Source organism: Cebidichthys violaceus, unplaced genomic scaffold (genome assembly GCF_023349555.1).
Source record: "Cebidichthys violaceus isolate CVI_PGR_0920_01 unplaced genomic scaffold, fCebVio1.0.p SCAF_22, whole genome shotgun sequence".
Lineage (NCBI taxonomy): Eukaryota > Metazoa > Chordata > Actinopteri > Perciformes > Stichaeidae > Cebidichthys > Cebidichthys violaceus.
Window position 1 is genome coordinate 5,530,171 of NW_027176395.1, and position 21,125 is coordinate 5,551,295.

The 21,125-nt window shown below is 42.8% G+C and overlaps 1 protein-coding gene across 1 annotated transcript in view; it reads right to left on the reverse strand.

The window, feature by feature from the left end:
- Nucleotides 1-10,849: 10,849 nt before the first annotated feature.
- Nucleotides 10,850-21,125, reverse strand: part of setd3 (SET domain containing 3, actin histidine methyltransferase) — a 23,622-nt gene continuing 13,346 nt past the window's right edge. The window contains exons 8-13 of the mRNA XM_068718138.1: nt 20,041-20,155; nt 19,875-19,949; nt 19,041-19,207; nt 16,457-16,542; nt 14,566-14,726; nt 10,850-14,240 (exon numbers count right to left, since the gene is read on the reverse strand). Coding sequence (XP_068574239.1) covers nt 13,749-14,240; nt 14,566-14,726; nt 16,457-16,542; nt 19,041-19,207; nt 19,875-19,949; nt 20,041-20,155 — 1,096 coding nt within the window. The 3' untranslated portion in view covers nt 10,850-13,748. The remainder of the gene's footprint in view (nt 14,241-14,565; nt 14,727-16,456; nt 16,543-19,040; nt 19,208-19,874; nt 19,950-20,040; nt 20,156-21,125) is intronic.

Consider the following 21,125-nt stretch of genomic DNA (forward strand, 5'->3'; position numbering starts at 1 on the left):
CTTTCCGACAGGGAGTTGAACAGAAAGTGGAACTGATCTATGTTCTCTTTAAAGCCACAGCTCTTTATTGACAAAAAAAACATAACTTCATTTAAAACACACTTTTCTCAAAAGAGATGCAGCTAAAAGTGCTTCACAAAGACACAGTCAAGCAAGGGCAGATAGAAAATAAAAATACAGTAGATAAATAGCTAACAACATGGTTAACAATGTTCACAGATATCTCTATATCTCCTATAGCTCTTATAGTTTTTGGTAGGGTATTCCATATTTTTGGAGCACAGTTTTTAAACGCTGTGCTGTGTATTTACTTGTGTGTAATTGTGTGTTTTTAAAAACCCAGCAGCAGGAGATCTGCAAGCTCTGGAGGCCGGTCCCAAACAGTTAAGAGCTTTAAAAAAAAAAGTAAAAGAACCTTACAATCTCTTCGAAATAGTATGTGAGCCAATAGAGTGTAGCTAAAACTGGGGTAATATGTTAAAAGTGTAACAGCAAATTTCTTTATATCTTGACTGTTTTTTGAAACAAAAGCATAGGTTTTTCAGCCTCTTTATACTTTGACAATGTTTCATAGGTGATGAAAAGCTGTTTTAGTCACCTTCTTTATATATGAAATACATAAAACTGAAATCTGAATCTAGAACAAAGCAAAAGCATGTTACTTCTGATTTAATGTTGGGAGCCATTCTTTTAGCTTGAGGGCCAAGAGTATTTCAGTGTTATCTTTGTTTAATTTCATTCAATTTGTATCTGCTGCCATCCCAGTAGTCACAACTAACAGGGCATTGTCAAAATATACAGCATCACTATGAAAATTACGTTTATAGTCCTCGATGATAATACCTAAAAGGCATCATATATTTAACAAGATAAGCAAATAAAAAGCCATGTTTTACCTTGGACATCTATGGCCTGTATATTCATGTCAGATCCATTTTGTTGTACATGATAGTCAATTTGTCTGCTATGCTTGCTTGCTTGCCAATTTCATGGCATTGAAACAAACAACTACTCAGATAAATATATGTTTATGAACCAGTGGCATGCTGTAGTTGTTGGTGTCCATTTTGGCATGAAAGTGCTGCACATCACAGTGTGTTTCTTTTATTCTATACTCTACTACTCTTCTATTTCTCTGACAGCAGTCAGGGCAGGTACAGCACTTGCAAACTTCTATTCAATATTGGATGCTAGCCTACTTATTTCATCCCACTTTAAATAAATCCTTAAACTAACTGAAACAAAGGTTTTCAATATTTCATAAGAGGAGTCTAATCTTTACATATAGTTACTTTACTTGGATGTCTGTGTGTTAAGTTTAGAGCTGGATTCAGGACGTGGTTCACCAAGCATAGAATCAAAAATGAAGAACGGGAAACAGCTATCACGGCTTTGTCCAAAGTAAAAAAATATTTTACAAAATCTGTCCTGTAAAATAATACACTTCACAGAGAAATGAGATTGATATCAATTTAAACTTTTGGAAAGAAAGCAAATGAGTGTATTTCTAAAAATGTTGACCTGTTCCTTTAAGTGGAAATTGGCCCATTTGATCCCTTTAGACTATACAGTTGATCCATATGACTTTAATGAACACAAATTTGAAATGTGCCCCACATTGCTTTCGTCGCAGTCCCTCCTTTGACACCTGCTGTCTGGTCTGGGGTGTTTTTATATTTTTCAACCTTTTCGTATGAGTGTTTGTGTTTTGGTTTTGTCTGCCTGGTCGTCTCACTTTCCCCTTTCTCTCTGTCTCTATCTGCACACCTGGCAATCATCTGGAATCAGGCCACCAGGCAATAGCAGCCAAGCTCTGCGGGACATTATGGACAGCCTTCGTGAGCTCTCGGGGAATGTGTCCAGGATTCAGGGCCAGCTAAACTTGCCTGCTAGTTTTAAACCTAGCCCACCGACGGCTGTTTCTCCTCCCACACCTAGACATTGCAATGGAATTCTGGGATTATGTCGATCTTTTTTAATTCCACGTGAACTTGTTTTTTAACAGTCCTATTCTACCAATGGTGCAAGGATAGCTTTTCTTATTGATCTTCTCCAGGTAAATATCCTGGCCTGGGCTACAGTGTTGTGGGAGAAGCAGTCCTTGTTAACCATGTCATACTCTCCCTTCAACTCTGAGATGCGTAAGGTGTTTGATAATGCTTCTAAGAGACTTTATTCTCTCCGCCAGGTTCCCCACAGTGTTGATGGATATGCCATTGAGTTCTGTACAGTATCAGCAGAGAATGGATGGAATGAGGAGTCGCTCCAGAATGCGTTTTCCCCAGCGAGCCAAGCTTGGATGAAGGATGCTAACACTTCCAGAGAGCCACTGGTGTTAGAGACTCCACCTGAAGCCAAGTCGATGCAAATGGGCTTCACCAGTAATAGCTGTTTGTACTGTGGCCAGCCGAGGCACTTCCTTGTCTCCTGTCCTCGTCGGCAGTTAAACGAGCAAGCTCGTCAGAAGAGGGGAGGATTCCAATGAGCCAGCAGCCTACCCATTGGCTCCTCTGCCTCGGACCCAGCTGCATGGAACACTCACCTGTAAATTTCAGTCAACTGAAGTGAAATTTTTTTGGGATGCTGTTGTTGACCGGTTAGGTAGGTAGATTAGAAGCCAATGCCCTGTATAGCCGGCTCCAAGCCAAGGTTATTTCCAAGACCGCCCCTTATGTCTGGAAACATTCTGGGCCATCCATGGCTCATTAAACATGGCTCAAGACTCTAGTCTATTTGCTTAACGTTACCTGTCTAACTTAGCAGATAGCTTGTTTGCCTTTCTGCAGTTTTTTATTAATCATTGCTCCTGGGGATATGTGTATTTGTGTGAATGTTAGTTAGATCTGATGGGCAGGTGGCTGCCTTGCATGGCAGCCCCTGTGATCAGTGTATGAATGGGTGTGAATGACATGTAGTGTTTAAGCCCTTTGAGAGGTCAGAAGACTAGAAAGGCACTATACAAGTACCATTACTATATATGTATATGTACACAGACTACATGACAAGGAGGAGTGCTCCTGCACAGCAGATCCATCAAGCAGACAGTCAACGCCTGCCACATGTAAAACAAGGACACCACCTTTGTGTGTATGTGTGTGGTTGTGTGTATGTGTGAATGACTCAGATGTCCTCCAGTGCAGACACAATTTGTTAAGGGTATTAGCGATCAAGTAAGTGATTGATCTACATGTCAGGTGACTAAGTGGTGCTTCTGTCCACACCTCAGGTCAATTAAGAAATGTGCATGTGTGTGTGTGTGTGTGTGTGTGTGTGTGTGTGTGTGTGTGTGTGTGTGTGTGTGTGTGTGTGTGTGTGTGTGAGAGAGTGAGAGAGAGAGAGAGAGAGAGAGAGAGAGAGAGAGAGAGAGAGAGGGAAGGAGAGAGGTGATTAAAGGAGAAGAAAGATTGAGAAGGAAAGCCATGACAATTAAAAAGGAGAAAAAGAAGGATGTGTTTGACATTCTCACTCCCAACTTGTCAAAAACTGACCGTTGGTCAGCGGCCTTACGTTTCATCTATGACACTCTATGTACCCCTCTAGCGTCACTTTTGTCGACTGGACTCTATGGGTAATATTCTCCTCTGAGCACACAATCGTCCACTGACAATTTGCATAAGCGTAGCTAGCCAGTTAGGACGTTCCTACCCAAATACGTGTGGACCCCACAGTATGTGAGGCAGCGCACATCGCTGCCCGCATCCTTTTTCTCGTCAGTATTCCCACTGACTGCTCACCTCCAATGAGTCTCATCTTCAAGAACCATGTCAGTGACCATCATATCCCAACATCATCACCTGGACTGATCTTCACAACATCCCCTTCGAATGCCTTGACGCAGACCACGCACAGAGTGGTGTTCAGCAACTACCAGCCTGCCCTGCCTGACGAGTGCTGCCCAAGATTAGACACCAGCAGACACTTTGATGTGACGCTCCACTGTGATAAAAAAGCAAGCTGGAGCGCGAGATTGCCGCTGTCGAAGTCCCCGCTCCTGCTGCTAACGTTCCGCTGCTACCTTCGGTCATCCGTGCCGAGACACTTGCTTCGTCTGCAGATGATTATGACGACAATCTCAACGGCATCCGGTACATTGGTCTACTGCGGATATCAACCGCATCTCCGCTAGTTATGACCACTGCGGGGGGGGGGGGGGTTGTTGACTGTTGACCATTTACAGCCCGTCATTTATTCAGCAGCTTTTGTCATCAGACATCTGGCAGTGTGTCGAGGCGTCCTGGCAGCAGCCAATGAAGACAAGACTGGTCTGGTGGATTTGCTCAGGGTGCAGGTTCTCGCAGTCAACCTGCTTCCACACTCAGCCGGCTGCTGAGACAGCAGGAAGCCTCTACCCATCGCTGCTGCGTGACATCGAGCTGCTGGTATATTTTGAAGATATTTCAACTTTGGTGCGAGTAAAGGAGTCAAGATCCCCTTTTCCTGTTCTCTCCTTTTTGTAGTGTTTGACGGCTAGAAGTCTGTCTCATGCCACTGTTTAAGTGGAGGCAACAGCCAATTCTTCCTGCCACCAGGGATTTGGCGACAGACCCGTCTTTAGTCACCCTCTTGTAAAGGGGCTCTTACAGGGGTCAGGTGATGCCTACCTCTTCCCTACACTGGGAACTGCCATTGTTGCTCGAGGCTTTGGTGAAGGAACCCTTTGAGTGGAGTGCTCCTCTCCAAGCTTTCTTGTCATTCAAGTGTGTGAACTAACCGTTTTGTTGGTGTACCGCAGTTGTTTGTTGCTTTGCGATGACTGTAGCAGGGCTGCTCTCAGACCAAATCCCTCCTTGTTTCCCAAGAGTTTTTCAGGTTGAGGGTTATGACTCTATCCAGTTCAGTTGCGTACTACCAGGGTAGGCTGGGGCCCTCTACTTCTGTGAGGGGTGGGCTACATCGACTAACGTTTGGGTTGATATTATGTTGCTGCTGGGTTTTTTTTTTATTCATAGGGCTCCCCCTACTGTACCCATAGAGTCCAATAGAGAGCGGAGCATGTGTGAGGTTGAATGAAAGTTGCGATATTATAATCCTGGTTCCATAACAGGTGGAGCCCTCTACTCAGGGGACCCTGCTGCTCCTACTCCAGTCGCTAAAAAGGGTGTAGAATATGGACGTCGGTGTGTGCTGCCTTATATATTGTGGGGTCGGCCCGTAGGCACATCCTGATTGGCCTACTACGCTTATGCTAAATTTCCGTGGTCAAATGCGTGCTTGTGACTAGAGGAGGGTATTACTCATAGAGTCTAGTAGAGGGCTCCGCCTGTGCTTATAGACCTAGGGTTACAATATCATAACCTGTATTACATGCATAGTCTTTCTTCAAAATAAACTTCTTTAAGGCTTAGTTTTTAGGTTTACTTAAGCAAATAAAACACTTGGTTAGGTTTAGGAAAAGATCTTGGTTTGGATTTGTAAAATAAGTACGCTTGTTATAAAAGTGGCTTGGGGTGGGCTACATAACTTGAAAACGGTCAAATAAGTGAACGTTGACATTTCACATGTGACATTAACAGCAAGCCCATTGTCATTCCCAGAGCGTCAAATACTAAGGCTTTTCCACACCCCTCTGTGTCCGATACGGACGCACAAGGCCCTCATTAGCGTGTGTGTGAGAAGCACGGGGCTTTCACGTCACTATAATGAAAAAAGCATCCGCGTCATTTTTAGAAGATGGGAAGATATGCTCCGGCAGGGTGATGGTGTAGTGTGATGAGCAAATGCACACAGGGCGGTTGGGTCAAACAAGCACAGTACTTTCAACCAGGAGCATTTGAGAGCGGTGTTTCAAATTTTTGAAATGTTTGTGATGTCTTAGATTGCTAAGATGTTTACGACTTCTTAATTTACTTTCTTTTTTAAGCCTTCACTTTTTTTTTTTTTTACATTTCTGCATAGTGTAACAGGAGATGCCTAATATAAAGCACACTTAAACCCAGAAATGAGATAGTTAGTGAGGCCACATTTCTGACATCTTTGTTCAAACAAATTAAATCAAATAAATTAATTAAGAAACATGCAAGAATAAGGCATCATGCTAAATCAGCTTATACATTTCTTAAGCAACAGAAGCCCTCTTTCCTTCAATAAGGTAAATGCTATGAATTAACTAGCAAACAACAGTTTCTGTGCTACCGGTCCCACCTACCCATCATGACCAACTAATTCATTCACACCAACATTTACATACCGTAGGCATAGCTTTGAGGTTAAGGGTCTTGCCCATGGACACATCGATTTGGACTGGAGGACCTGGGGATCAAACCTATAATTGAAGGACAACCTGCTCTACCCATAAGCCACAGTCGCCCCAAACACACAGTTTGCACACTTACTCACTAAAAAGCTTGAAGTTAGGATGTGTGATATGTGCTCACCTGTTGAAATTGTGTGTCACAATCAAAACAAAACAAAACACACACACACACACACACACACACACACACACACACACACACACACACACACACAGACTTGCATAATTTGCAAACAAAGCTAACTCCTTTTTAATAAACCACATTGATTCTATTAGTGTTATTATTTAGTTGCAAATTTCAGCAATGCTTTGTATCTGTCTCCGGCTTTTTGTAGAACGTTTTTAAAACTTATAATTTATGGGATTTGTTGACATTATTATCATTATCTCTGCCTGGAGAATTATGCGATCGCTCGAATGTCTGCGTGCGTCCTCGAGAGAGTGAGTGAGTGAGTGAGTGAGAGTGCACCTCTGTGTCTGTCGACAGCTAATCTTGCATTGTTCTGCAGAAAACTGAAAACAAATTTGGGTTATGGCTGCATGCTTAAGGACCTCTGGTCCTTTCGTAAAACGTTAATTATGTACACATGACATCTATTGCAGTTCTGTCCATCCTGAGAGAGGGATCCGTCCTCAGTTGCTCTCCTTAAGGTTTCTTCCTTTTTTGGGGGGAGGGGAGTTTTTCCTGAACCAAAGTGAGGGTCCTGGGACAGAGGATGTCGTATGTTGTACAGACTGTAAAGCCCTCTGAGGCAAATTTGTGATTTTGGGCTATACAAATAAATTGAATTGAAAAAACATATTGTATTGCCTTGGTTATACTGCCATTGTGCTTTGCGTGCTTACTCATCACTCACTATACTTAACCGGTAGGTAGGGGTCACTACTACAGACACAGCTGGCTGCATTTCCGCCACTCAGCCGCTGCTCTGCCTCTGCTTTTGCTTTTTGGACACAAACACATTCATTCCGTGCCGCACTTTCACAAGCGTTTTGTTGGGAAAATATACTTGAAGCCTAAATAAATGTTTCAAGTCGCGGTTACGCCTGTGAGACGCGCCTGCACAGAGCCGGTGCAGGTAGACGGGGGTTAGTCAGTAGTGGGCTGTATTCATTCAATCAGCATTGGTCGTTGCAGACACACCTGGCAGAGACCTCACCTCCTCCCTGTTCTCCTTGGTGAGAAATTATCCTAGAAAGGGTTAACCCCACCCCACCCCAGCCCAGGCACATACACCACCACCCCCCACCCCCCCACCCACACACACACACACACACACACACACACACACACACACACACACACACACACGCTCCATTCTGACTCCCCTCCTCCTCTTCTTCCCTCCTCCTCCAGTTTGGCTGCCCTCGACTCTGCTCCCCCCTACACACATACACACATACACCCCACCCATCCTCCATCTCCCCACATCCATTTGCAAATGATATGGCTTGTCTGCATATTGTCAGTTGCAGCCGGCCCGGTCATTCATCACCTGTAGGCGACTCCCAGCGTCCTCCACACTTAATTGTTCCCTCTCTGACCTGGAGAGTAGAGAATGATGTTTCTTCTCCCCGAGAAGAGATTGAGAAGGAAAGAAAGAAGGAAAGAAAGAGGGAAAGAATACCTGGCTATTACATGTAAATCAGATGGATATGGCAACAATGCTGGTCTCTCTTTTCTCTTTCCATTTATGATTACCTCTTTTTTCTCTATTCATCTTTTCTGTTTCTAGGTCAGATTACAAGCTGAGAGAAGAAGAAAGGGAAGGATAACGCAAGGATACAAGTCGAAGAGAGGAGGAAAGACATGAAATCCAGTTTCATAACTCATAGAAGCCTGAGAGTCGGTGTGTGGTTGGGGGATGGGGGGGCAGTTAGGTAGACCACATGCATGCACACACATATACACTCAGGATTTATGCTCCCTTATCAGCATCCCATTTCCATCTGGTTTGAGCATGTGTGTCCATTTGTCTTTCTTCTTCTCTCCATCTTGAAGTGAGTTGTTTCCTTAAATATCAGTATTTTGGCAGTGACACTTTACAGTCTTTGCACATGCTTATATGCATAACGGCGCTAAAAATCTAGAAGAAAATAAATAGAAAATTGAAATCTTTTCTAAACTTAAACAACCCAAGATGAAATCCCTTTGAAGGTGTCTACTGGGCTCACTGTGACATCTGACCCTATACAGCCACTCTGCTGCCATGCTCCCTGTGCATTAGGCAGCATCCATTATACATGCAGCAGTTCCACTGTTGCAAAATACTGGTTGCAGTCGGCTAAAGGGTGAGGAAAAATGAAATGGTGCTTGCGGAGGTGGAAGAGCAGATTCAGCTTGGATTTAGGGGCTGGGAGGCAGCGCTACAGTCTATGTTCATGAGTGTTATTGAACCACTGTACCAGCCTTCGAAATCCACCAGACGTTTTTTTGGGGGAGTTTTTCCTGTACTGATGTGAGGGTCCCGGGACAGAGGATGTCGTATGTGTACAGATTGTAAAGCCCTCCGAGGTAAATTTGTGATTTGGGGTTATACAAAAGTAAATTGAATGGGAAGGCAAACAATTAGCACTTTTCCAACATTTTCGCATCATTACGATCTTTAGGCTTTTCACGTTATCACAGATAAAGTTAATCATCAAACATCTCTCCGTCTTTCCCCAGCAACCTTGCTTTACCTCTTTGTTTAAATGTTAAAACCATCGCACTCGCATGACGAGTTTGTTCAGGGAGAAGGCCGTGCTCCTCCTCCTCCTCCTCCAGTCCTCTTCTTCATCTTTATTCACTCCGTCTTCTCTGCCAGTCATCCTTTGTCCTCTCATTCCTCATTTCCTTTGTGATGGAGACCTCTCACGCCAGACCAGAAACACCTCGAGCTCTCGCACATCCACCCACCTCTTTAATAATAAATGGATACTTCCATTATGAGCTGCTTGGAGCGTTGGAACATAGTCATGCTATGGAGAACGGGGGACAGCTAGGGGACGGGGAAGTCAAGCTGACGTGATGGTGCCACCAGATTTGTAAAATTCAGATACCTTTTATGATAGCTTTAGCAAGTTATGTAAACCGTGAGACTATTCGTGAGATTGGTGAATTTTCAGGCAGCTTTTAACTGAAGGGCTAACTATGACCAGAACAGCATCACCTGTATCATTTTCCATTTCCAATGTGAGAGTCCAAGAACAGAGGATGTCGAAGTCTTCTTTCTTCTGGTTGAGACTTCTCAACTCATCCTCCAACCTCCATATGTAATGTCGTTTTTTTGTGTAATTTTCTCATGCAGCAAAAATGGGACTATAATCTGTATTCCGTTGTGCAACCACTGTTGTATAATGGAAATAAAATAACTTTGTAACCCTGTAATGCTGTATAGAGTGTAAAGCCCTCTCAGGCAAATTTGTGATATTGGGCTTTACAAATTAATAGAATTGATATTGATTGATGAAAAGTAAAACTGGGTAGTTTAAGTAAGCTCTGTGTTAATATGTATACATGTGCTGGATTCAGCTGTTGCTAACTTTAGCTATTAAAATAGCATTAAGAAAAGGAGGGCTTAAAAAAAGACAGAAGAAGCTTATGTACATGATGATGAGACACAAAGCTTCTCTGATTATCTATCTATCTATCTATCTCACCATATACTCTTACTTTCTCATATTAAAAGAAAACAATGGATTATGAGGAAAAAGTCACAATATTCTGACCTTTTTTCTCTAAATATGACCATTTTGTCATATAAGACTCCTTTTATAATATGACACTTTTTTTTCCTCAAAATATTTGGAGAAACCAGTAACCTGATCTTACCAGATCATGTGCTGTATATGTTTCAGAAGTTAAAAGAACATGTGCCTACCTTGCCAGATGGTTATTAGAAATTAAATAATTGCTTAAAAACACATGTGACTAAACAAAGTGGCTTTTGCAACGTACTAGAATAAGTAACCTAAACAATACTCAGACAATAAGCATTGGTCTTAATGCAGTTAACGAGCAGATGGCAGAAAGCAATCTAACAATGCATCCGTCTATCACCTTCAATCTCACGCTCCCTCTCTGAAAGCGTGAGCGCTCTAACCTGACCCCTCCACCGCCCAGCATCACCAGCGTGACACCGGTAAACACTTCGGTGCCGTCCCACAATGAGACGGGCCGCTGCCATTGTATATTAATATGGATGGCAGTTTATAATTCATTGGGCAGGATTACTTGGGAGTGCTGGTCCCAGGCCTGCTCCCAGCACTGACACAGCGAGTACTAACAATACTGGACATTCCTCGCTCTCCACTGCCCACCCCAATGCCCATTATTATAATATATTCAAGGATTAAAGGGGTTTTATCTTAGAGAGCCATGCATTATGAATGGAGCATTTCAAAATTTAATTGCCCCGAATTAAATGATTCAAGATAATGTTTCTTTTATAAATTGGTAATAGGGCCAGGGGGGCAAAGAAGGGGGAAATACATTAAATAAACCTTTTCCACCTCAACAAAAGGAGAAAGGAGAGGAATAATAGAAGGCCGATGACCTGGTGTCTGTAGGAGGATATGGCTTGGTTTGAAAACAACATTAAACACAAGAGGAGAGAAGTGAGATGAAGTTTAATCTCTGACAGCTTCAGGACAAGTTTCCTTATCAGCTCCGGCTTTACTGTAGACTCTGGATCTTTTTATGCTTACAGAAACCCACAACTACTGCAAACGGTGAAATGGTGAAGAGTCCGCTTGAGTTTAGAACAATACACCAGCACAGGACTTGTTGAGTCTATGGTTAAGCTATGGAGCTGGGTACACACATACTCTTACATTCTCACACACACACACACACACACACACACACACACACACACACACACACACACACACACACACACACACACACACACACACACACACACACACACACACACACACACACACACACACAAACAATAGTGCAGATGTTTTTAGAAAAGCAACAAGCAGACTTCGTGATTCCAATAAGGTTGTTAAAAGAACATGATTGCATAAAAAATACAGATCTGTGATGGAAAAGTGCTCGAGCCACAGAAAGACGAGTGACACCTCAAACGTGATACAAAACCAGAGCATGGTGTAGTACAAAGTGATCATGAACATCTGACCCAAGGTAAACCGAACCTTTTGGTTTGGTCATATCTATGCATACCACTTGAAGAGGGAACACTGTGGCAGTGATCATCCACCACCACCACCATCAAGCCTTCACTAGGAGTGAGCCCAAGTCACATGGTGGTCCAGTTAAAATCACCAGGCCAGGGTCAAGGTTCACCGACAGTCACAGTAGATCAGGTACAAAGAGATGCAATGTTTTTGAAGAAGTTTAGAATTACACAGTAAGGTGAGACAGTAGTCTGGGTTTTATCCATTACACTAGCATCTTAAAATACCCTACTAACAATGAGTCTGTCAGTTGAATACAATTCTATTTATGAACAGTAGTGTATGGTTCACTCTGTTTAACCAATTTCAAACGGTATACTATACTACAGAAAGTTACATTTAGAACCACCAAGCAATCAGAAAAATAATCTTAATTCTATAGTTCTGGCTATCATTTCCTTCTAAGCTTTACTGAAGCTGTAGTGAAACATTTCTACTCCGTATTCACCCGAGGGTATTAAAGCGTATACTAGTGTTTTCAGGGGCTTTCAACCACATCGGCTCAGTTTCGCTAGGGTTGGTTTAGATGTCATCATGTGACCAACAGTACTTTGATCACATGATAGGTGGTTGCATATAGCTGGAGAAGGTGACCTCTCTAGTCTCTGGTGTGTGATGTGAATGTCCTCCTTGATCTTTCTCCAGACAACCACTGACTGAGAAGTGGACTGGGAAGGGGTCAAAGTCATGGAGTCAGTGGACGCCTGCAGAAAGACAGAGGACATCCAAGGAGACACGAAGGCCTGCTAGAGTCAGGAAAAGGTTTACAGCGTGCCATGCTGCCATGCTGCCATGCTGCGTACGCTGAAGCAAATGCAAAAAGTGCAATGATTCAACTAAATGAGAGTCGACTCGAGGTCTTTTCAACGGATGATTGGAATCATCCCCGTTTAGGGAGCAGCCCTACATACAACCACTTGTTATCACCTGACCCAAGTTATGTGAGGACACCTTAACCAACAACTAGATGTTCATCAAGACTGAAATGTGGTCAAAAGCTCCGTGGACCTTGACTTGAGAATATTTTGTCATTCTATATCAATCATGCATTGCCATTCAGCTACATACAGTCACACTATAAACAAACCTGTGTCTCTGCATAACTGTAGTAGAGCAAAGTCATGGGTGAGTTAATGGACAATCCAGGTTATGATGCTTTAATTTAAGTTTACTTTTTCAAAAAAACTAAATTAGTAGTTTGTGTAAATGGGTTTAACTGGAAGAACCCAGAACCACATCTTCAACAAGAAGGCTGATAGAAATTATGGCTAAAATTGCATGTTTCCCTCCTAGATGTATTGACTGTGAGAGACTCTCTGACAGATTAAACTAACTAAGAGTAACAACCTACTGACACTGCTTCCGTATTTTTCCTACAAAAAGTGTCATGTTGAAATTCATTTGAGCAAAAAACTTCCAACAGGAGAACTCACAAAACCTGTCATGGTCTTCTGTCTCACTGCGTCGTCAGCGGAGCATATGGCTTTCTCAGTGATCACTGGGTCACTCCTCCCTCTCTTTGAGGGACATCCGCAAATAATCCCTGCAACGTAAACTGGGTACATTTCATAAATATACTTCTTAAAACATTATTCCATGTTTCTTAATGAGGGCTGCAACTAAGTAATGATGGAAAATGTACAATTTAATTAAAAAATAACATTTCCATTAAGAAAGCAAAACCCCATCTTCTATTTTGACCTGTCATGCCAAAATCATAACAGTCACCATCAATGGAAAACAAGTGTTCTCATAAACTGATCATTTTATGTTTTGCTTGAAACGATTTCATCCAGAAGAAAAGAGGAGTAGAGGGCAGTGATGGTCTTAACTGAGCAGCACGCCCCAAAATGCACTGGAGAAAATACGATTGTCAACTCAAAGCATACGGGAGACACATGGAGACAAACTGCAGTAATAAACCAACCAAGATAAGAGACATTTTGGCTTTGTGGAGATAACATTCATCTAACTCCATTTAGTTGTTGTTTTTTTTCTTTGCCCCTAACAAAATTATCTGGAACCAGCAAGTGCCCCCCCCCTCACTTTCGTTCTATTCCAGCTGTTTTAATGTAAAGTTTCAAATGTAAAAAAAAAAAGAGCGGCTAGTTCGCAGCAAAAGCTGAGGGACACACTGGCAGCATTTTTAAACAAGTTCAGCAGCGGAAAACTAAGAAAAGACACGCTGGTCTGAAATCTTCTGTGACTTCAAATTCAATTTTTTTCAGCTTTTCTATTTCTGAGTCATTTAACAGACACAAAAATAAATAAATAGCATGGGCAATGGGCATTAAGTGAAATCACTTTATTCACTGTTCTCTTTGGGATCATCTTCAGTTCGACTGTCACTTAGGTCGGCCTCTTCCCTTTGGCCTCTCTGGGTTGAACTTCCAATTGAGTCCAAAGTTGAGTAAACATCTTTTCCGACCTTCTCCTGACTCTCCTCCTGTACTGGCTCACCATTAGCCTCCATCTCCATACCATACACATCCTTCTCCCCATTGAGGAGGTGACTGTGCTCCTCCACCTGCATCTCCCGGCCTTCTTCAACCTCTTCAAGCTTACGAAGGATGATGGGAAGCTTTGCATCCGCGTCAGTATTCTCCAGCAACGCGATATCGCTTTCCTCGTACCGAGGCAAGGGAGCGCCCTCCTCCAGCTTCTTCTCAAAATGCAGACGTTTGGCACGTCCGCTGTCCGACGCCTTCTCCAGGATCTGCTTCTCGGCCAGGCGAAGCTGGATTGCCACTCGAGCATGGAGAGATAGATCGGGTTTCTCCAGCATGGAGCAGTCCTCCTGGAGGAGACCGGGACAGTTTTTAATATGTTAAGAAAATGGGAAGAAAGAGGGAGGGGCAGATGACAAAAGTTCATAAGAAGGTAAAAAATAACAAATTCAACTTTACACATTCACTAAGTGCTCGTCAGATCTTCAAAACACTCGCCCCCACACCTTTTGGACTTTAGAATTGGGGTAGCTGCATCCTTCAATTTATGTGACCTTTCCGGAATCTTCAATCCAACAATCATGTGCTTGATTGTGGCCATCAAACCTTTGTATGATTGAACCATACTGAGCCCTTGAGACCCTTCAAACCTAACTCAAAATCCAGACAACTGACCTGTGAAGTGGTCTTGTAGGTCTTGAGCAGCAGAGCAGCTCTGGTCTCAAGGAAAGTCCACAACTTGATCTCATTCTCCCAGCTGACGGGGAACTCGCTGTTGCCCAGAGTGAAGATCTTATTGACTGCACGATCTCCGAGCAGGTAGTCCTTCAGTTCCTCTGAAATCACAACGAATGGTAGCATTCTTCAAAAAATGTAATTAAATAAACACACCCCTGCAAGTCATATGAGAAGTGGACTGAAGGCCAGCAACTTTGAGCTTATTGGATCAAAAAACTTGAATTTACAGAAAAGCAGCTGGTTACTTCTTTGCATATTAAAAAATAATTTTGGAGCCATACTTCTTTGCTGTCAGAGTAGAGGTCTTCATGGGTCCAAAGTTTTGGAACTTATCACAAACAGACCAATGACAAATTCACCTTTTCACAGACCCAATCTGAAATGGTCCTGATGATACTCGGAAATAAACCTGAAATAAGACCTGATCCAACTTTGAACAGATCCAATAAGAGAGACAACACCAACATTGGCAGAAGATGATACTCCAAGAAACAATACACCTTCCAATGAATTGTACGCCAGCAACTAAGGGTTTGGTGAACAATTAAACTACAAAGACAAGGCCTTTGTGATGCTTCTAGTAGTACAGCATGTATACAATAGTTCTGGAGTTGTAGGCAGGGCAACTTTTACACTTTTCAAATAGATATTAGCTACTAGTCCCCCCCCCCCCCCCTTCCATAAGGTTTCTGTGAAGTAATGCTACACACGTCTCAGTATCGTCTCTAGGGCAAGGATCGGATGGCTGGTTCCATTTACTGCTTGAGCTAAGGCAACAATTGGCTCAAATTAAACAAGTAGCCGTTTTTTCTTTAATGCGCTCTCTTTAGAGTAACTACAGGGAACTTTGGACTGGTTATGAAACAAAGCAACATCAGAGAAGATTGGCTATTTCTATAGTTATTCTTAAAGCCTGTCAGCCGGTATGATTTCCCACGTCAGACTAAACCATTTACAGCACGCACAGGAGCCAATGTTTGTATTTTCACAAGCAAAGTTGAAGCAGGAAGAGATTGTTTTTGAGATCATTTTTGAAAAAGTTGTAGCTGAACTGGGGCAGGATCAGCAAAGACAAAAGGAAAAAGAAGCTAGAAGGAAACAAGAGTTAAACTCGGTTGGTCATTCAACAGATGGAGAGAATAAATGTAAACTTGGCTTTGTTACATGGGAAGGCCAACTACAGCTCCCTGCTTGTGTGTGCGCAGTATTCCATCATGTCACATCTGTTAAGAAATGTCAACACACAAGCAAGCAAAAGATGATACCTCCTCCCCATGCACACACATCCAAAGGCGAGCCGGTTTAAAAATTAACATGCAGCAAAAAAAGTGAATAATATATCAAGCGGGTCCTGAAGATGAGCCCCGTGACAGACGAGGATGTGGCCTTGTGTGGTTGGGATTTATGACGCCGGTGCCATTCTGCATACATGCCGATGAATATTGTAAATCCCCTGGTGGATCGCTCCCTCCACACATCTGGTGGCCTGCCTTGATCAATTAACCAGCGCAGGAACGGACAGGCCTTGCTCTTTCCCTTCTACCTCCACCGTCTCTCCGCCTCTTCTCCTCCGCTGATGCGCGGAGGAAGCAGTCACTCGACAACAGTCTCGGAGGATCATCGGAAACTGTGCCGTGTTTAGTTTTAGAGTAGGCTGCCATGTTGTGTGGCTTTGAGGTTCCATGGGGAATGTCCTGCTGCTGCTGGGGGTGGGTGGGTGTGTGGGTGTGTGTGTGTGTGTGTGTGTGTGTGTGTGTGTGTGTGTGTGTGTGTGTGTGTGTGTGTGTGTGTGTGTGTGTGTGTGTGTGTGTGTGTGTGTGTGTCTTACCCTCTGTCATGCAGAAGACTCTAAGGAAGGCTAGGAGCTGGGCTGAAATGGGGGGTTCATTACAGTGCAGAGCAAAGATACAGGACCTGAAAACAAAACATACAAACCGACATTTTAACAAAAAGTCAATATATACACATCCAAGAATCAAAAAGACAATATGTGAATTGTTTACATATAGCACATGTAGGATATGTTATAAGAGACTACTCCTATAGCACAATAAGCAGAATATTATAAACATTCGGAGCAGCTGCAGCGAGAACTTAACGGAATAGTTCAACATTTTGGGCAATGGACTCATTCGCTTTCTTTCTCAGAGTTAGATGGGAAGATTGATATCAATCAGCTGGAGTCAGGGCGTGGTTAGCCTAGCTTAGCTTAAAGACTGGGCACAGTGGGAAACGGAGAGCTTGGCTCAGCAGTGATGCAGAGTGCAGCTTCCAATAGTCCTGTTGTCATATTGAAGTTGCCATGTTTGATACCTAACTAGTTCTGACCTGAAAGTACTTCATAAGAAGAAGAAGAAGAAGAAAGCCTTCAGGTGTGGGGACATAGAAGATGGCGGAATATAGAGCGTGACCTGAGGGTAAAGATGAGGGAATGCAAGGACTTCTACAGGAGGGGCTGGAAGCCGACCTCCAGCAGAACAACACAAGGGATGTGTAGATTGGAAAGAAGGAAATCATTGGGTTCAAGGTAAGAGACAGACAACCAGCGGGGAAAATGAGCTGAATCGTTTCTTCAACAGGTTTTAGTCTCTCAGCTGAGAGACAGAGCAGTTTGTCTGAAATGGAGGTTGGTAGTACTGGGGCTCCTCAGGGGACTATGCTGTCTCCCTTCCTTTCTAACTTAAACACCACAAACTCTCAGTACAACTCTGGGTCACGCCACCTGCAGAGGTTTTGTGATGACTCTGCATTGGTTGGGTGTATAAGTGAGGGGAAGGAGGAGAGTATAGAGCACTGGTGGATGATTTTGTGGAGTGGGCTGGCAGAAACCATCTACTTCTGAACGTGGCCAAGACCAGGGAGATGGTGATCGACTTTGGAAGGAAGAGGTCGACTTTTAATTCTTCTTAAAAAACTGCAACTAATTTGCACACTTATATACATATGGTATGTTATCCTACGTTTATATTTTTAAATTTATAGTGTATTCTAATATAGTCTTTATATTGTGTATTCTATAGATACATATCTCTAGTGTTGATATGTATACTATATTTACTTTGTATTTACTGTTCCTGTGTAACACAATGATTTCCCAATTTGGGTTAACTAAAGTACATCTATTTATCTAATACCTGTGTTTATCGACTGATTCAGGCAATCTGAATGCTGGACGGAATAATAAACTGCCACCATTATATACTACCACAGTGTAACTCCCATTTAAATCACCCCTGCTTACAGTCTCTATGCTTAACCAAGCTAAATCTCAGCATGAGATTGAAATCATCATCCTCAAGAAAAGAATATAAATTAGCGTATTTCTCAAAATGGTGAACTGTTTCTTTATATTATTGTTTGAAATGACAAGGATGCAGACACAAAAAATACGATACAATAACTGTTCAAGATCTTCCCTCGGCCAAATCTATCATTTTTGGTTTGTTTAGTTAGTTTGTCTCTTACTTTGGAGTACAGGGATCTTTTTAAAAAGAGAAGAGGAGAAACAAGAAGAAGAGGAAGAAAAAGCAACAAATCTGAAATCTGAAGCTTTTACACACAAATAATCTTGATGTTCACAACAGCAAGTTTAAAATGTACGACTGAGGACACCACCTCGGCCTGCACAACAACCGATTCCAATAAATCAAACTCTTGTGTCTCTAAACATAATAGAAATGTTGTTTGAAATATTCCTCAGGATGTACAGTGTGTTTTTGTGGACTTGGCAAGAAAAGCAAGTTACAAATGTGAAAATGAATTGTCAAATATGCTTACTAAATTACATTTAGTAAAAGAGTGATTTCCATGTAGTGAAAAGAGTGACGACAGCAGCCGTTCAACATCTCAGCGAAGCCCGACACTGAACCGGTTGCCATTTCCTTTGAAAATGATCTATGAGCATATCTGTCAGTTTAATAGAGCATCGCGGCAACAACAGGGATTGTTTCATTTAATTTCCACTGTTAAGATTTAGACTGTCATCAATAAGAGATTAAAAGGCGTCTGATTAAAATTGCAGGGCAGAGAATGCTGCATACAATTAAGGGGCTAATGATAAAATGATTAAGCTTCTTGGTGATTAAAGTGTTGGGGCGGATGGCAAATTCATACTTGGTGGTGTGGGGAAGAAAAAAAGAAAAGAAAAGAAATCTGCTGCAACATTTATATTATGCGTTTCAATTACGCCAAAAGGGAGGGCCTACTGTGGATCTACTGTCGGAAGACAGAAGTGCACCCCGGCTACATGAATGGTGCATGGAGTTCATCATGAACCTGAAGCTCTCCTTGACCTATATTGAAAGCTGAGTTTGCAGATTCATTCACTTCTGAGAGCAGACACTATTAGAAAGAAAAGAGGGGGACTGTTTGTCGTGGACCCCCTTGTGAGAAAAAGGAGGAGTTGGACATACGCTGGGATGCCGGCTCGGGCCAGAACTTCGGCCTTCATGGCGTAGAGGCGCTCGCTCTTGCTGACGCCCAGCTTGATCTTCACTCTGTCGTGGGCGTTGTCTTGGAAGAAGAAGCCGTTGTGGATGACAAACTCGGCGTTGGATCGTGTGCCATAGAAGATGTAAATCTATAGGAAGAATAAATCCTCAGCATCAACAACATTATCATCAACTGTCCTGATGGCAGTTTCTTTTAAGAGCTATTAATACACAGCATATTAAATATATCACTTCAAGACAATTATCAAACTACACAGCTCTCTCTGGAAACACTTTCTTCACATATGCAGTATGAAAAAGACACGCTGAGGTGGAAATGTGTCGAGTGTAAGTCTGAATGGTTTTTTTTGTCAGTGTTAACGACACATTGTAAGGCTCCTTGTCAAAATATGTGAAATAAAAAAAGAAAAGAAAAAAAATGTAATCTTGTCACTCCTACTATTTTAGGGTCGCGAGAGAGAGAATGCGAGTGTGACGGTGAGTATGAAATAAGCAATAAAGTTATCGCTGTGAATGTTGCCGTGCAGTGTATGTACAGTCTGGGCTGTTTGTCTATGAATATATGCTGCAACTCCTCAAAAAACCAAGCCAATGTCTAGTGTTGGCTGATTAAAGAGAAGGGTAACGCCGAGGTTAGCAACATCTTCCACCCAGGCTCCCTTAAGGTTGACTGACCTTTAAACAACACTAAAATGATCATTTTCATCTCCGTCTCTCCTTCTTTTACTTTGCTGCCAACATCAATAGCAGTTGAGACAATAAAGACCCGAGTATGAGGAGTAATAGTATCTCGACCTGTTCGTTCTCCTTGTAGTCCTGCAGGGCCACGCATTCACAGCGATCATCCTCCAGGTTGTAGCCGGTGGTGATCTGCAGGTCAGCAACAACTCAATAAATACGTTCAGATGTGAATCAAAACAACAGTAGTGTATGTAAGTACAGCGTGAGGTAAAGACTTTACCAGTCCGTTTGTGTGGTTACACATGTCCCAGAGGGGGATGAGGGCCAGAGTGATCCGGCCGCCGTCCTCAGTTGGGATCTGGTTCTGGCGGGTCATCACGGAGGACACTGCCCACCTGTCACATATAATCAACCAATCCCTGCTTGTTACAGTTACCCCACTGACTTCCCAACCCGTCTCACAGAAATGTGTGAAACGACCATGACCTGTTAACAGGGCATGCATTACGTGGTGGTGGAACGCAACGTGATGAAATGATGAGTCGGCACCACGGAAGCAACGCCAATGCAAATTCAGTGAAGACTCTCTTTATTTTTTTAATGGTGGACACATTAAATGCATCCACGTTACTAAGCAACGCTCAGAGCTAGTGACGTAGTGTGAAGAGTGAGAAAGACTACTTTGAGCATATAGGGCGGGACAGGACGTGGATGGGGCAAATAAAGTCAGGACTTTCAACCACGAGACCTTTGTTTGTGTCCCAAAGTGTTAAGTTATTGTCAAGTTACGTTCGTGACGTGTTTGTAACATTGATGACAACAGCGGTCTGTAAAGAGCTCAAATGATATTAAAAAAGCTGCTGCCTTCTGGGAAGAGATGCAGAAGTATCAGCTGACGTACCGACATATAATATACATTTGGGTTTTTTCTTGTGTAGCCAAATGAGACTACAAACTGCATTTCGCTGAGCAGCCCTATTGTACTCTAATAAATTGTCTAAATCTAACGTTGAATTGTTTCCGTGGTGCCCACCACGTGATTCACTGTTAACAGGTCGAGGTCATTTCACGGATTTCTGTGAGACCGCGTCGGACAATCTGGACAATAGCAGGTCTTGCTTCATTAAGGAGGAGGAAGTTCATCGACTATAACATTGGTATTGCCAAACAGAGAGAAGCCTTGCATCAGATGAAGAAAGAAGGAAGGAGGATTGGGGGGGGGGTTGAGAAGTAGAGTGGAGGGCGAACAGAGCAGAAAAGGAGGAAAAGAAAAGGAAGGAAGATGGAGAGAGAAGATAGTGGTGGGAAGAGATTTAAGAAATAATTCATCACCAGCCCACTTTCACTCCTCCTTTCCAATGCAAG